This window comes from Pristis pectinata, chromosome 4 (genome assembly GCF_009764475.1).
Source record: "Pristis pectinata isolate sPriPec2 chromosome 4, sPriPec2.1.pri, whole genome shotgun sequence".
Lineage (NCBI taxonomy): Eukaryota > Metazoa > Chordata > Chondrichthyes > Rhinopristiformes > Pristidae > Pristis > Pristis pectinata.
The window spans coordinates 68,806,207-68,822,892 of record NC_067408.1 but is presented as its reverse complement, the minus strand read 5'-3'; the positions used below and the strand labels follow the sequence as shown (position 1 = coordinate 68,822,892).

Sequence of the window (16,686 nt, the reverse complement as noted above, 5' to 3'; positions counted from 1 at the left end):
CCCTATGTGTATGGGCCAGTTGCTGGAAAGCTTTGTGCATGATGTTCAAGGTGTTGTTGACTTTCCTCAACAACACCTTGAACAGAACAAAAGTCATGGGATGTGTTGTGATGAAGAGGGTCTTGGTAGTGGAAGAGATGGGGCAGGTGTAAATGTCAGCACAAAGATCAGGATCAAGTGTTGAGGTTGTTTGATAGTCATAATCGTCTGAAAGGTAGGAGGGGGTATTGGAATCATGATTAGGTATAGAGGTTGGGAATGATGGGTTGAGGTCTGGTGGGATTGGGGCCAGGATTAGATTGTGGTACTATGGATCTGAGAGGACCCTGTAGTAAGAGGCAGGTACATAATTATATTCCAGTAATACCTGGTGCCAGATTCCAGCGCCTTGGACCCCGCTGGGTACTTCCATTCCAAATCTGACTGAAGCAAATCTCACGAGGCTGCAAATCCATAACTGAATTTTGTGGAAATGATGTCAAACTATGCACTCAACACCACTGCACATATCCAGATACCTCTTTGCATTCAGTGTGTCTGGGACCCAGAAGCAATTGGCAACCTTTGTAAAAAGACGCAGTAAGTTCTTGATTGCTTTCAGTGATCAGTTTTCCGATTAAACTCTATTGAGTGGTGCATGTAAATGAGTTGTACTTTATAGTATTATTGATTATTTTCTTTTGAAGGAAGTTTCAGTTCTTTTAAAAACTTATTTCTCTGTTGACCTCCCTTGATCTGTACATTCTGTTTCTAAATTGTCAGATGGTTTGCCCAGTCCTCAGTATTGGATAAGTGAAATTTTCCTCCAAACTAAATATTAATATGGAAAGTACTTCTATTCTTCAGCCACTGACTCCATCCCTACTCTGGCAGCTCCTTAAAGCTGAACCAGACTATTTGAAATATTTTTTTCTGACCTTCAGAGGAGCTTTGGACCACACTCCTGCACTATCCACTTTCAAGCATTCTGTAATTTTTGGGCCATCTATTTCCACATCTTTAAAATTGCCCAACCCCACCTCCACGCATCTGTGTCAAGCCCTCTTCCACTCTTGTATTTTCTCTTAACTATTCCAACTTGCCTTTGGTTGGCCTCCCTCATTCTATATTCCATAAATTGCAAGTCATCGGAAAAACCTACTTTCCTTATCCTAACTATCAGTAAGGATAATTTACTTATCAGCCCGGTGCTCACTGACTTGTGTTGACTTCCAGTGGAACAATACCTGGATTGAAAAATTGACTACAAATCCTGCCAGAATTTACCCTTAATATCTTTCAACTCTATTAAGTCCTTCAATTCTGGGCTCCTGAGTTTACCTAAATTTAATTGCTTCACCAGTCCTGCTGCCCTAAGCTCTGGAATTTCCTCCCTAAACTTCACTTTCCTTTTTTTTCTTTTAAGAATCCCCCTAAATCCTACCCTTGACCATGTCTACTGTAATAATTTGTTTGATAATGGCCCTGTGAACCACCTTGGAACAGTTTTGCTATGTTAAATACTCTATGTAGCTTGAGGTGATGGTTCTCATTGGATTGAATAATCATGCTATTTACTCTTTCCTTGTGAAAAGGTGGACTTCCGTTATATAGCACCTTTCACAACTGCAAAGCACTTTGCAGCCAAATAAGTATTTTTGAGCCACCACTGTAATTTAGGAAATGTGGTAGCCAAGTCACACAGCAGTGGTCCACAAACAGAAATGCAATAACTGCATTAGGGATGTTGAGGGGGGGAGTAAGTTTCCCTGCTCCTCTAGGACTAGTGCCATTGGAACTCTTACCTCCTCCTCCTCCTCCAACATTACAGCACTTCCTCGGTACAGATTTTAGACCATCAAGTAAGGGGATTAAATTAATCCAGAATGATGTGTGTGGATGCCCCTTGATGTCGCCAAGGTTCAATTAAATGGTGCTCCCTTGCAGTTTATTTGCCTCCTTATGTTACAATGTCTCGTGGAAGAATAGAGGCAGTGCATGTGGCCTTGCATCCAGGCAAGGGGTTAATTCCCTCATGGGTAGGGAATATCAGTGGGAGCTTTGTAATATTCGATCATTTTTAAGGACATGAAATGGGCTGGACTGTGTTTGACCTAGCCTACACCTCCTGTCTGCTTCCTGCAGAATCCCTGCAACTGCAGCAGCCTTTTGTTGCCACACGGCTCTCTATATCCTGATGGCCTTACTGTCACAGTGGTTCTGAGAGGGGGAGTGGCCCATGACTGCCAGGAAGGCAGTGGGCAACAGATTCTGAATCCAAAGGTCCCAGATCACTTGTGCTGCTGACAGTTCCTTTTCAGTATATCTGGATCTCATGGACAACTGGAGATATTTAGAAAAGGCTGATATTTATTTAAATATTTAAAAGAAAATATTGTTTATTTTGGAATTTAAAAAGTTGCATCTAAAGACACTTTCCTCATGTAAATTTATTAAAAGCATTAAGCACCCAGCCTCACTTACCTTCTTAATGAATGTTGATGACCCCATTCAAATGAATGGCACTGCTTTAGTTACCGCAGCCATGGATGGCATAAAGTTGATGTGGCTTACCAAAAACCTCAGCTTAATGTGATCATGATATGGTGCTGAACTTGATGCCCAGTCCAGTGGCAGAGCATGAGGTTGGATGTGCTGTACTTGTGTGTTGTAGTGCTCATCTGTGGAGGTGCAGAGTGTGCAAGTGCATGCACTGCGGTTGGCTTCTTGTTCTTTGTGGAACTTCTGGCTGAAATTCAGCATGATCCAGCCTAATATCTAAGTGTACTTTACTTTTAAGTGAGTGTTTGATTTTCCAGTGATTTGCTTATTGGTTCAGCTGAAACATCTTTCTGCTTTATAATCTTTCTAGTAGAACTTGGTCACTGTTTTTTCTTATTCTCATAAAGCTTGCTTGTTAGCAAACCCTCGTTGCGTCTGAATGTCTTCGGGTTTCGTTCTGTAGTATAATCATTCTGTGGTGTAATCATTCCGTATGTTTTCCTTGGAGAACCAAAATATAGCTTAAGTAGTTACTTAGGTGCAAGCCAATTACTAGTAATATTAAAGATGGTTTAATCACTGAATAAAGCTGAACAGAGAATCATTGTGTCTTTTTAAACCTGTCATCTGAGGTCAATTCTGAGAAATAACATCTCTTCATTAGAGAACTGGATAAGCGTGACAGCATGTGAACAGTGCTGGAATTTCAGTGTGTCATTGCCATTGCTGAATCTTTGCTAAACTGATGCATTTAACTTGATCTATAAAATAAATGGTGTGCTTTCTATTTACATACCAAGCCTGTGCCTGTCAAACTTTCCTTGCATGATTAAGTTTCAGTGGAAAAATTGTCGTCCTCTTTGCACAATGTCATTGGTGAATTACATGTGGGAGTAATAGTCATAGAGTCATACAACATAGAAGCAGGCCCTTAGGCCCACCACATCCATGACAACTTTTTTGCTCAACTACCCTGATCCACATTAGGTCTGTATCCTTTTATGCCTTGCCTATTTACTATCTGTTTAAGTGCCTCTTAAATGTAGTGATCATATCTGATTCCACCCACCACCTCTGGCAATGTGTTCCACATAGCACTCTGAGTTTAAAAAAAACTTTCTGTTCAGATCCCCTTTAAAACTCCTTCCTTTCACCCTCATGTTTTTGATACCCCTGCTATGGTAGAATTGATTCTATTTACCCTATTAATGCTTCCAATAATCTTGCATACTTCTGTCAGGTCACCCCTCAGCCTCCTTCACTGCAGGGAAAACGAGCCCAGTCTATCAAATCTCTCTCCAGAACCAAAGTACTTCGATCCAGGCAACAGCCTGGTGAACTTCCTCTGCACTCTCTCCAGCAAATCACATCCTTAAAATAAAAACTGGGACAAAAAAGCTCTCCTTCACCCGTTTAAAAGCCTTGCAAAATTTAAATATGAAGCATAGACTCTTGTAGCACTGAAGCAAGTAACTTAATCCATCATATCTGTATAAACAGTATGAAAGAGCTGTCTGGTTTATCCTTCCCCAACTGTACTTAAGGAAGCCATAACACAGACGTCAATACGTACTTAACGTATGAAATACATTCTTAAACCATGACTATTCTAGAGCAGTAATCAGGGACAGAATTAACAATCACTTGGACAGATGTGAATTGATTAGGGAAAGCCAGTATGGATTTGTTAAAGGCAAATCATGTCCAGCTATCCTGCTGGAATGTTTTAATGAAATAACAGCGAGGATCAATGAAGGAAATATGGTTGATGTGGTATATGTGGACTTTAAAAAGGCAACTTATAATATGGTACCATAGACTCTTCAACTCTATTGAAGGCCATGGAATTAAAGGGGCTACTGCAACACAGATAGAAAATTGACTAAGTAACAGGGAATATAAAGTGGTTGTGAAAAGCTTTTTTAAGTTGACCCCTCAGGTTGGTACTGGGACCACTGCTTTTCTTAATGTATATTTTTAATTTGAACTTGGGTATACAGGGCACATTTTACAAATCAACAGATGACAAAAAACTTAAATGTGCAATGAACTGTGAAGAGCATTGTAACAGAGTTCAAGACAATATGATAGTTTGCTGGAATGGGCGCATAGGGGCAAATGAAACTTAATACTAAATGATGTGAAGTGTTACGTTGTGGTTTGAAGAATGAGGAGAGTCGATATAAACCAGAAAGAGCAATTCTAAAAGGAGTATGTGAACTGTGTGATCTGGGGTTATCTGTGTATGGTTCATTAAAATTGGCAGGACAAGTGGAGGAGATGGTTTAGTCTGGGATCCTGTGCGTTATAAACAAGGGCATGGAATATAAGATCAAGATTACATGTCATGCTGAATCTTTAGTAGACACCGGTTCAGCAACATCTGGAGTACAGTGTCCAGTCCTGGATGCCACCTTTCAGGAAAAATGCATAGATTTAAGAGACGTTTACCAGAAGAGAATTTGAGGGGAAAGGGAGAGGTGTGGGACAACTGGATTGCTCAAAGCAGAATGGCGTCCTACCATGGTGCCATTTTGTGACTCTGCAATGGGCCCTTCATAAAGTGACAAAAGGAGAAGTTTTCTATTAGTTTTTTTTAATTAAATGACTGTGTTGAACTTAGTAACTGGATGGGGTCATTTTAACATTTGGCAGCAGTGTTGAATGGACAATATCAGTGAAAAAATATAAAATACTGGGTATACTCAGCAGGTCAAACACCTTCTGGGAAGAGGGAAACCAGCACTGTCCTGAAACATTAACTGTTTCTTGAGTATTCCTGGAATTTTCTGTTTTTCCTTTAGATTTCCAGCATCTGTTGCTTTTTACTTTTCGATTTCCCATCAGCCATGCTTAATTTATCATTCTATCGAAAGGCAGCTCAGGTGTGGTTGTACGTTGGGTGACTATTGACCATCAGTCATTTATGTACAATTACATGGACAAATCCTTTAGCTGCTCAAATTTTACATGATGGTTTAACTTGGAAATGTAGATTCTGAACAAGGATGGCTTGTTGCTAACTGATTTGGCTGATCAGCATGTTGACCTGTTTTGATCAGGTGTCTTATTCCTGGAGAGAGCTGATACATAGCAATATTGGCTTTTTATTTCATCATATATAATGATTTACAAAAAAAAATCAAAATTAAGTATTAGTCTGTGATGAGCACTTTGCTGAGTTACTCAGTTATTTATTTCTTGTTGAAAATTATACAAACTGTTTGAAACATTAATTTCTAATATATTGCATTGCCTCTTTTGCCTTGTAGATATAACAGGTTTTGACAGCGTAGTCACTTCCACCGAGAAACTCAACCATCCCACAACCTCCAGACCGAAAGCCAGTGGGCGGCGCCCACCATCACAAGTCTTTACATCTGTATGTGGTTAAGCTTATTTATAGTTATATAAATCTTTGCAGTGCAGGAGCAGGCCATTTAGCTTATACAGTTGTATAGCTGCATTCCATGGAATGCTCTGTCTCACCTTGGTTCATCTCTCCCTTTCTGCAAGTAATGATGGTTCAGCATCTGGCTCACCAGGTGATGTTTACAATTTTTATTCACCTAGGCCCCTGTTCCCAAGTTCTTGCTGGGGCCCTGGTCCTGTACTCTCCAGAAACTTAGTGAGCTCACTGAAATGTTATTGTGTAACATCTTGTAGAAAAGGTGAATTGAAAGTGTATTCAGTTATTAATAAAGTTACATCCAATAGTCTGCAGAATCTGCTAGTCTGGCATCACCAAAGTCCCATGCCAGGTTAATAGAGTTTTACTGCCTATGGAGCATAAAGCGAGCTGCTGGAGGAAGGCAGCATCTGTAGAGCGATATGGACAGTCAACATTTCGGGTCGAGGCTTTATCTGGACTGTATGGCTGTATATGGCTTCCCATAAATGCATCAATGCCAATTGCTTCAACCACTATCTGGTAGCAAGTTCCAGTTTCTCGACTCTAAATAATGAATTCCCCATTGGATTTATTAGTGATCATCTTGTATTTAGATTTTTATTTACCCTCAAATCCAAATATCTTTTTTCATATATCTACCCTACCAACTACTTTATCACTATTTTTAGTTAAGACATTTATCAGGTTACCTGTTAGTCTTTTTTTTTAAAAGAACCCAGATTATTCAGTCTTTCCTGATGGTTGTATCCTCTGGTGTTATCCTTGTGTTCTGTGCACATATTCTGATGTATTATATAACATTAGTGCAACTTCTTTGCTCTTAAGTTACATTCCCCTCAGAAAATGAACCCTTGTGCTCTAATCACCACTGTTAATTATTTTGAAATAGTATTTGTGCATCCCTTTGGATTTCTACCCCAGTTTCACTCTTATTTTCTGAGGAGTCCCTTTATTCTTTAGAATATCTCCTCAATTATCTGATGACCAGACTGCTTTTTGCTGATGTGCAATTCTTGTTTCTTGATGATTCGAGTAAGCTAAAGTCAAGTGAGTTGCTGCTCCAGAATAAAAATTTGCAGTTAAAATGTAAATGAAGTTTGAGGGTGGACCAGTCGTGGAGGAATGGGATGTATTAGTTTTCCATTAAATGAGGAAGGGAAATCTGGGATTTTGTTAAATTTCCTTAATTCCCTTTCTCTTTAAAGGTTTTCAACCCGAAAAATTAGTTCCATCTCTTCTTCTGCTTGACCTGCTGAATGTTTCCACAATTTTGTTTTTATCAACCTCATACATTTTTTTGAGTTATTATTGCAAGTCAGCTGGAATTTCCACAGCAACCAAACCATTAGGTGTATCTGTGGCTGGTTGATTGTTCTTTGAGTCATTAGACTGGGAGTTGTTCCTACTGCAAAGATTGAAGAGTATGTGCAGACATCAGACATCTCAGATCAAAAATAGACTCTGCTAGAGACACTCAGGCGTAGAACACCCATGGAAATATGGATCCTTGCCACTTCCTAATCTGGTAATAACAGGCTGGTATCAGTAAACGTAACCACGAAGATGTTGGATTGGAATGTTTAAAAAAAACTGATTCATTAATTAATGTCCTTTAAAGAAGGAAACCTGCAGGCCCGTATCAAGCCTGATCTGATCCGACTCCAATCTCACACTTGTAAATGCCCTTAAAAGTTACAGTGGTGTCAAAACTGCTCTGCAATTCACTACTTTCTCAGTGACGAGGGATGAGTGTTAAATGCTGACCTTGATGTGCTATGTAAACAAGTGTGAAGTCAAAACAGAATGAGATCTTGCACCCAAAGAACATTTTATTATGAACTGCAACGTTGTGTTTTCACACCTTCTGTAAAGCTGAATATAGACTTTGAAAATATGAACAAAGTCAATGTTTTTGTTTCCATTACACATAAACTAATGAATCTTGTCCTCCAATTGCTTTGTGTTAAAATTCGGGATGTGTTGCTGCTGCATTTCACATAGAAAACAAATCTGCAGAAGCATATTTTCATTTGAATTTGCATTTTCAACCCCACAATATGAAAGAAGCTACTTGAAAGGTACGTTTCCAAGAGACTGTTTATTTTAATAGAGAGAAATTGAAGGAAAAAGAATCTTGGGGAAATTCTGTACTACTGTTAATCAAGGTAATGTGGAGGCCACAGACCTGAAAATACTCAGTAGCCAGAGGGAAAAAAAGTTATTGTTTTAGGTCAGGAAACCATAATCAGGACATGTTCTGATTAAATTTGTTTTGAATTCTGATTTATTCTGACTTCTTGGCTGGGATGCTCCTGAGCAACTGTCGCTTCCTATTTTTTTCTTCTTTCTCTTGCAGCCATCGCTTTCGAGCCCTGATTACTTGGACTCACCAGTTTCACAAGAGGATGAAAGAGAAGAGCAAGAGAGAATAGAATTTGATTCCAACACAGCAAAAGTAAAAGAAGTCATAAAGAAAGCTCCCAGACCTATCCCTTTGTTACCAGTGAGTTAACTAGAGCTGTTTTTTTTAGTTAATTAGAGCTGTTTTTTTTTCAGCTGTACTTTAGAATGGGTAATGTTGAAATATGGACTTAATCAGATGATTTTTGTGGAAATATTATATCAGTGATGGTGTGAACTGGGAGAGAGGAGAGAAGCATAACAATGTGAATAATATGGAGAGTTGAGTGACAGTGTAAACTGGGAGTGAGGAGCTAAGAATGGCAGTGTGAACTGAGTATGAAGTACAGAACAGCATAAGGCACTTCATAGATTCATGTGTGAGCTGCAAGTGTTTAAAATCAGCAAAAGTGTAGAATGAGTGATTAGCTGGGCTCGGGTAGGGGTAGGGGAGCAAAGGCTGTCCTGGATGCTATATTGTGCTGCTTTGAATTTCTCGACATTCAGCTGAAGAAAGTTGTAGCAAGTTTGTGATATGATTATGACATTACAATGTCATTGCCCTCATGCTTCTTTCAATTTTTCTTGCTATGACATTGCACCTCACTTCCAACAAAGGTTGGAGTGGAGCTAATCTTCAGGATTAAAGGAAACTGTTTACTCTGCCCTCTTACATGCCGCTGCCTTGTTACTACCATTGGGGAGGAGATACAGGAGCCTGAAGACTCACATTTAATAATTTAGGAACAGCTTCTTCCCCTTCACCATCAGATTTCTGAACAGTCCATGAACACTACCTCATTATTCCTCTTCTTTTGCACAATTTTTGTGATGTATAGTAATTTTTATGTCTTTGCATTGTACTGCCGCCGCAAAACAACAAATTTCACTTCATATAAGTCAGTGATAGTAAACCTGATTCTGCAGTGACTCCATTTCAGAAGCAAGGCTATCATTTGTGGAGCTGCAGTATGCATAAGTTGTTTGTGTTTGCCTGCGCTTGGAAAGGCAACTTCATGCCATTGTTGACTATTTCACTGAAATATATAAACCATAGAACCATACAGCACAAAACAGGCCCTACGGCCCACCATGTTGTGCCGTCCATCAAACCACCCTCACACTACCTAACCCCTTCCTCCCGCATATCCCCCCATCCCACACTCCTCCATATGCCTATCCAACAAGCTCTTGAACCTGTTCAATGTATCTGCCTCCACCACCACCCCAGGCAGTGCATTCCATGCACCAACCACTCTCTGGGTGAAAAACCTCCCCCTGACATCTCCCCTGAACCTCCCACCCATAACCTTAAAGCCATGCCCTCTCGTCTTGAGCATTGGTGCCCTGGGAAGGAGGCGCTGACTGTCTACTCTATCTATTCCTCTCAGTATTTTATTTAGTATTTTATTTAGTAAAAGAATGGGGCTTATTCTCAGCACCAGTAAAACTTAAGATCTTCTACCAACCTACCCCCAACTATTCAACATACCCTCTGACAATAAATATTCATGATTCATGATCCCTGGAAAATGGACCCCTGTTCATATATCAGGAGCCACCTCTCAATGTAAGCAGACATTAACAAAGAAATTCATCATGACCTTCGGTGCACCAACACAGCCTTTGGTTATTTGGGGAAAAGTATGTTTGAAGATGAAGACCTCAGACCTGGCACAAAATTCATGGTCTACTGGTCATGGCTCATGGCTGCTCAAAGTGGAGGAAGAATATCAGTGGTGGTATTAAGAACCTCAAAGGTTTATACATTAGGAACACACACAAACCCTGCATAAACGGAAACTAGAATGCATTACCTCACGAACTGAGGCCAGAGACAAAGCCTCACAAGTCATCTCAGAACCCACAAAACTGGACTGAAAGTGGGTCATCCTTGATCCCGAGAGACTGCCAAAGAAGATTATTACAAATATAGTTGTAGGGCAGAGGGAACTGACAGAGGTTGTTGTCAAGCTGTTTGTATGGTGCGTGAGGGTGATGCCACTAAGAACAGAAAATAATAAGAGTCTGGAATAGATTCTTAAGTTATAAGCTTCTATGCCTAATGTTAGACTATTTCTTCCATTAATATCAGCTTGTGTATATCCTGTGCATTGTGATTATCTACACTGGATGCTTAAATTTGCAGGTCTTGCCTCTACCTGTTTACATAATGGAAGGCTTTTTTTTAATGTAGGATGTCATTATCCTGACTGAGGTTGTTCCAGGACAATTGATGGATGACCTCTAATTTTCCCTTTCTGTCTTGGATTGTCCCTTCAACATACAATCATGGAAGCCTAATTTGTGTCGTGCCCTTAGGAAAACATACTCTTGAAATAGACACAGGAAAGAGAAGAATTGTTGGAATTATGCTGAATTTTGCACCCACAGCAAACCAGGTGGTGCCTGAGCAAGGCAGCACAAGATCAAGGAAAACAGGAAGGGACAATGCCCAAAAATAATGGACTTTGTGACTCTGAACAGGATGTTTTGAATGCAGTGACATAATGAGAAACGAATGGAGAGACTGAAGCAGGAAGCTCTGGGAATAGAGTAACAAACTCATGGAAGTTGAAGAGGAAAAGGAAATTAGTGAAGGGATAATGGCTGAATATGTAGATAGGGCAAATTTTTTTTAAATAGGAAGCAGTAATAGTAAAATATATTTTGGACTGAACTTTGACAAAATATATTTAAGTACATAATTAAATAATGTAAAGATTAGATTTTTGCCCTTTGTTTATCTTACTCACTTTCCATGCTGGAGACAGAAACCTGATTGCAGTATGTCTGAGCTTCAGTATTTCATGACCCTGCAATCTGTAATGTATCCAGTGTGTCATTTTTAATTAAATGAAAGCATGGCCTAAGGATGCCAATAGAGCATCTAATGTACGTACTGGCTATTATGTGTCCCCAAATATATTTTGCTGTCTTTACATAAAGGACACTGAAAATGAGATGAGAGACAATTGAAAACCACCAGATTAGTTTTCTTTACAGAAAATACATGGTTTAGTTTTTAGTGAGTTCAATCATGTCAGCCCCACTATGTTGCCAATTGTGTAACTGCTCAAGGACAGAGATAAACACGAGAATTCAAGAATTAAAAAAAAATACACCATATTTTTCAGATTATATTTAAAATACATGATCTTGTAAATAAGAGGTGTCCTATGACCCTGTTCCCATTTCCTCTATGTAATGGTATGAAGTAGGGGTTGGTAGCAAATTGCATTTGGACATCTGATCTTGTACTGAAAGATCAGAATACCATTTCATAATAGTGCTTTTTGGAAGATTTGTCTCAAAAATAAGGAACGGCAATGTGCTATTAATTTCAAACAATATTTCTGCAGTTAAAGGTTTGATTTGATTGGGATCTTATCCATACCTTTGTAAATCTTGCAATGAGTTTCATTGCACATGTTTTCCTCTTGCAACCTGAGCAATTTTGATGAATTGTTGTGGCAATATTCATGTAACTTTCTACACTTGAATTATCCTAGGCATCTGACAAAACGCTACCACCAAAACCAGGAGTTGCAATATTGCCATCTGGAAGTAATGCACATGCATCAACAGTCCACGCATTCCATCACAATCTTACCTCTGCAGGAGGACAGAGGCCAAACTTGCCAGTACAGTACAATACTGATCTCAAGCCAAAGAGTGACAAGAATCAGGATCCAATTGAAGAAGTGAAAGCACAAGTGAAGGAATTGAGAAGTTTTATTGAAATGATGAAGTCTCAGCACAAGTGAGTTGGCTTTTATGTGTTGGGTACCAACTGCAAACACACAACCCAGGGAAACATTAACTGTACCTTTTGAAATTTGTAGTCATTGGAAATAAGAATTGTCTGACTGTTGGTGTCCTAGTTTAAAATTATATTTTTTCCCTTAGCACCCTTTGAACACTTGGGGAGGTGGCTCAGTAATCTCTGAACGTGTATAAAAAGTCCTGGCTCTAAGCAGTTCTCCAAGCATGGTTCTGTATTTTTAGCTTTTTGTCACAATGCCTGCTTGTCCTTAGAAGTTCCCATTACTTTGCCATTTATACCCAGACAGCATTTCTTCAAAACAGCATATTCAGGCTATTTCAGAAGAATGTGTGAGGTGAGAATTAGAAAAGAAAAAGCTAATGCTATCCTCTTGATGGTTCAATCCAGAATTGATCTGCTCAACTGGCATCTAAGTAGCCTGCTTATACAAAGAAAGTTACGGAAGTTTCAAAGGTACTCGAGTCTTGACTTAGATCATCCCAGAAACACCTGTCTGAATCTTATAAACAGCAACCAGTAAGTTTTGGCCCAGACTATGCCCATTAATTCCTTTGGCACTCGATTACCTATAGTTTTCACCCTGTGCTTTTAGCTTGTTACTGTGTGGCCCTGTCTGCCTTGGCAAAAGCTTGTGCACCCCTTAATACTGTGGACTCTCAGTTAATGGATTTTTCCTATTTGTGCACATTTGTCCTATCAGCAAGCATCCGAGTTATGGAAAACAAAAATGTTAGCATTGCTTCACTGTTTACCTTTTGTAAACAATTTTTTTAAATCAATAAAGCATCTAGACTCCCTCCCTGAATTTAGTATCCAACTGATCAAAGTTTGCACAGACCCCATTAGTAGCCAAGATGTGGAATGGCGATTCCTTGTTACAATGCTTCCAGTGTTTTAATCAGTGTATATCACCAACTTTTTTCCTATAAACAACCTTAATAAAAAAACTTTTGACACCCAATAAATGGCACCACTAACATAAAACTGAGCAAAAAAATTCCCAGCTTCATAGCAGCACATGTACAATTCTTCAAAGAAAATCTGTTAACTCAAGGGCTTCATATCAAAAGGCTGCAGTCTAACAAAGTACAATATGCCTACCGATTATTTTATGTGAACTGATAATGTTAGAGAAAAATATTGATAAGCTTATGATTTTTTTCTTTAAATCTGTTTTTCTAATTACCTATTTAATCAGTTAATGAATAATGGACAGCATATTCAGCTATGCTGTCAGTCTCATTGTCACATCATCCAGGTGAACTTTAGTTAATTTTCAAAATTGGACTCATTTGATTAATGTTAGATCTTTCTTGGTTATTGGATAGTGGCAGATGTTTGGTACAATGTTAAGTAAAGTACACTTTAACATATTGTATATCTGTTAGAGGGTTTCTGCTAGATTAGTACATGTGGCTAAAACATGTTATTATAACCACATCTGTGGCCAGTTGATGATTTATATTGGACACCAATCTGAAGATTGGGCCACTTTCCTTTTAACATTCCCATTATGTCGTCTGTGTTTTGATTGAAAGTGGTTTTAAGGATAGGGGAAAAATAGATTCTGATAAATCAAATTAGTCCTGTATTATTCGAGTCCAAATCAAAAACTGAAACATTGCTACTTTATTTTGGCAGAAAAGAGATTACACAGTTGATGAATGAGTTAGATGAAGAAAAGAAGATTCGTATTTCATTACAAGTGAGTAGTAGCTTTAATTGGTACCACTGTGGGATCGTCAAGGTGCACTGTAAGTTTGCAGCATGAATGATATCAAACTACAGTATTGGTGGCTCAGGAACATTTCACACGTGGATAATAAAGAATAATTCTGATACTGAAATGACAGTCATAACATCTCCTCTGCACTCTCTCCAGTGCAATCTGGTCCTTTCTGGAGTGCTGTGGCCTAATCATCAGTGCTGTTTCTCAGAATTATGCAGCACAGAAATGGGTCCATTGGGCCAATCTGTCCATGTCTACCTGGTGCCTACCTGAGCTAGTCCCATATCCCTCCAAACCTTTCCTCTCCATGTATCTGTCTAAATGTATTTTGGACATTGTAATATACCTGCCTCTACCATTTCCTCTGGCACTTATCATAGGGCATTCCTCGCCAATAATTATCTCTTCACCCTCTCTAAAACAGGCTGATTTGTTGTTTGGAAATAGCACAGCTAAATTACACAATTTTATAACAATGAACAGATTTCACATCCCCTTTTTTGCTGTTTTGATCCTTGATTATGTGGAATGTAGTTCCCAGCCTAATGTGCCCAGTACACTATTTGCTGTATACAGACCACAGGGTTGACAAATAATAAGTTTGCAAACCAATACCTCATCCTATTGCACTCTCCATTATACTGTTTTCTCCGACATCCAGCAAAATCTGAGGGTTTTCCAACAGTAAAGTGGAGAAACGTAACAGCACTGTGACGGGATGGTGCTCCAGTTTTGTTTCAACATGCAACCTGTGACTGTGGGAATTGCATACTATATAGGCTTTACACTGGTGCAGCTGGTACCTCACACAGTTCTATCCTGACTTGTTTGCACATTCAGTTTGTGACTCTGTGCTGGCACAGACTTGGGTGAAATAGCCTCCTCTGTTGTAAGGAAATATGGAATGCTTCCCCATGAGCCTGCTCTTCAACAACTCCCCATAGCTGAATTCTGAGTAACATCAGCAGTGAGTACAACATGCCTGCTAGATGTGAGTATGTGGATGTGGAGAGACCAAAATCTTATCAGCATAGTTTTTTTAAACAAGATGCTAATTATCAATTAATACGGGCAGTGCAGTTAAGGTGAATTGCTAACTCACATTTGTAATCTGAGCTAATTTAATTATCCCACATTAGATTTAATTGACTTCTTTAATCCTTCTGTATTTGGTAGAGGTCTTGTTTTTTCCTTGCCATATACTTCATTTATTTGCAGCTGAAAATGGTATTTTATGGTTAGCACCTTCCTGCTTGCAGGGAATCTTTGAGTTTGCACTGCATTTGTCTGATTTACCATTAATTTCAGGAGCTGCCATTTTAGTTTTGCATCATGAAAGCAGTGCTTGGTCTTACTACTATATGAAGGTCTAAGCAGTTTGGTAAACAGTCAGAAACGTGAAATTCTATTTTGAAATTTGCACATGGGTAATATTCCAGATTGTTACCATAGCTGCAACAGATTTCAAAGAATACAAGCTTAGTTTATATAAAATGAGGTTTAATGGATTTTTAAAGGAATCGATAGCAGTAAATACAGAGAAGCTTTCTTCTAGGGGAGGAGTTGCAAACACCAACTGTAAATCTGAGTCAGACCATTTAAGAAGTGTGGAAACATTTCACGAAGTCATTTCTGGAAATTTAGCTAGCAAAAGTCTAACAGTTCAATGAAACCATTCATGCAATGTTGTGATGGGAAGGTTTGAGACAGCCCAGTTTAGAAATTGGACTATTAATATGCTTTTTGTGCATAACTGATTAGATTTTGTTGGTGATAATTTCTGGAGGAATTAGGCCAGGAACTTGTACAGTTCACCCTGTATTTTTCCAGCATCTGTCACACTTGATTATGTTTCCACATCAGCACCCATGATTGTATTTTAAAAGAACAATTAAAGTGAAAACACCAGTGAAACATGAAGTCAAATTCTCCATTTGAGAATGATACTTTTACATATACCACCTATCCTGATCCCCACAAACCTCATGGAATACCCCAAATTGTTCACAATGGCCAGTATCAAATCTGTGTTTTCCACTTGTAGGTCCACAATAAACAGTTAAGTTGAAATAGAGCATTTTGAGAAAAGTATTCAGAGTAGAGGTCACTTTGGATCATGAGGTTAATGCAAAAAAAATCTACTGTCCTGAAAGAAAGAGGATGTTAAGAAAACTTTTTTGATTTGCAGATGGAAGTGGAAGGAATTAAGAAAGCACTTCAATCAAAATGATTGGTTATTCCCTGGACAAAATGCTGCAATGACACCTCTGATAGCTCCAGGACTTAAGTTATGACGCAGCCAAATTTAGTTTTGTGCCAAATTAATTGAACTTATTCTTTCCCCTGCATCTTTTATAAACAGGTTTTCATGTTTTGTAATGCAAAAATACTGTTCACATGGTAACTGCAGAATGATTTACTGTTTTCCCAATACTAAATGCACTGATGTCCAAAATGGCTAATGCTAGAGGCTCATATATACATTTTTATGTATGTATATGCACATGTGAACACACTTGCAAAGTAATTCAGGCGCATACAAGCCCATTGCTGGTACCTATTTGATGCTATTTTTCAATAAAGAATGTAATGTTTGATTGCCAGTATGTACCTGATTTTTGTTGTCCTCTTCATACAAGGTGCTTTGGTTCTTCCCACAATGTGCAGGAGTGGGTGTAGAGAGAATATTATTTCAACTAAATTAACTACAGAATGTAAGGAATTAAATTTGGTGCCTGTGCAAGAGACTATTTAAAGAATGTTCTTCACCTCAGCACACCCATTGACAAATGTACTTTTGCAGGAATGATTTCAGACAGATTTAGACGTGCAATTCAGATTGAAAATAGTAATTTTCCCCTACACCCTTCATGATTA

The 16,686-nt window shown here is 38.8% G+C and overlaps 1 protein-coding gene across 1 annotated transcript in view; it reads left to right on the top strand.

Annotated features, from left to right (window-relative positions):
• sh3kbp1 (SH3-domain kinase binding protein 1) overlaps positions 1 to 16,412 on the top strand; it is a 172,501-nt gene extending 156,089 nt beyond the window's left edge. Inside the window, exons 14-18 of the mRNA XM_052013549.1 lie at positions 5,754 to 5,863; positions 8,250 to 8,396; positions 11,806 to 12,056; positions 13,722 to 13,785; positions 15,998 to 16,412. Of these exons, the coding sequence (XP_051869509.1) occupies positions 5,754 to 5,863; positions 8,250 to 8,396; positions 11,806 to 12,056; positions 13,722 to 13,785; positions 15,998 to 16,039 (614 nt within the window). The 3' untranslated portion in view covers positions 16,040 to 16,412. The remainder of the gene's footprint in view (positions 1 to 5,753; positions 5,864 to 8,249; positions 8,397 to 11,805; positions 12,057 to 13,721; positions 13,786 to 15,997) is intronic.
• Positions 16,413 to 16,686: the final 274 nt, after the last annotated feature.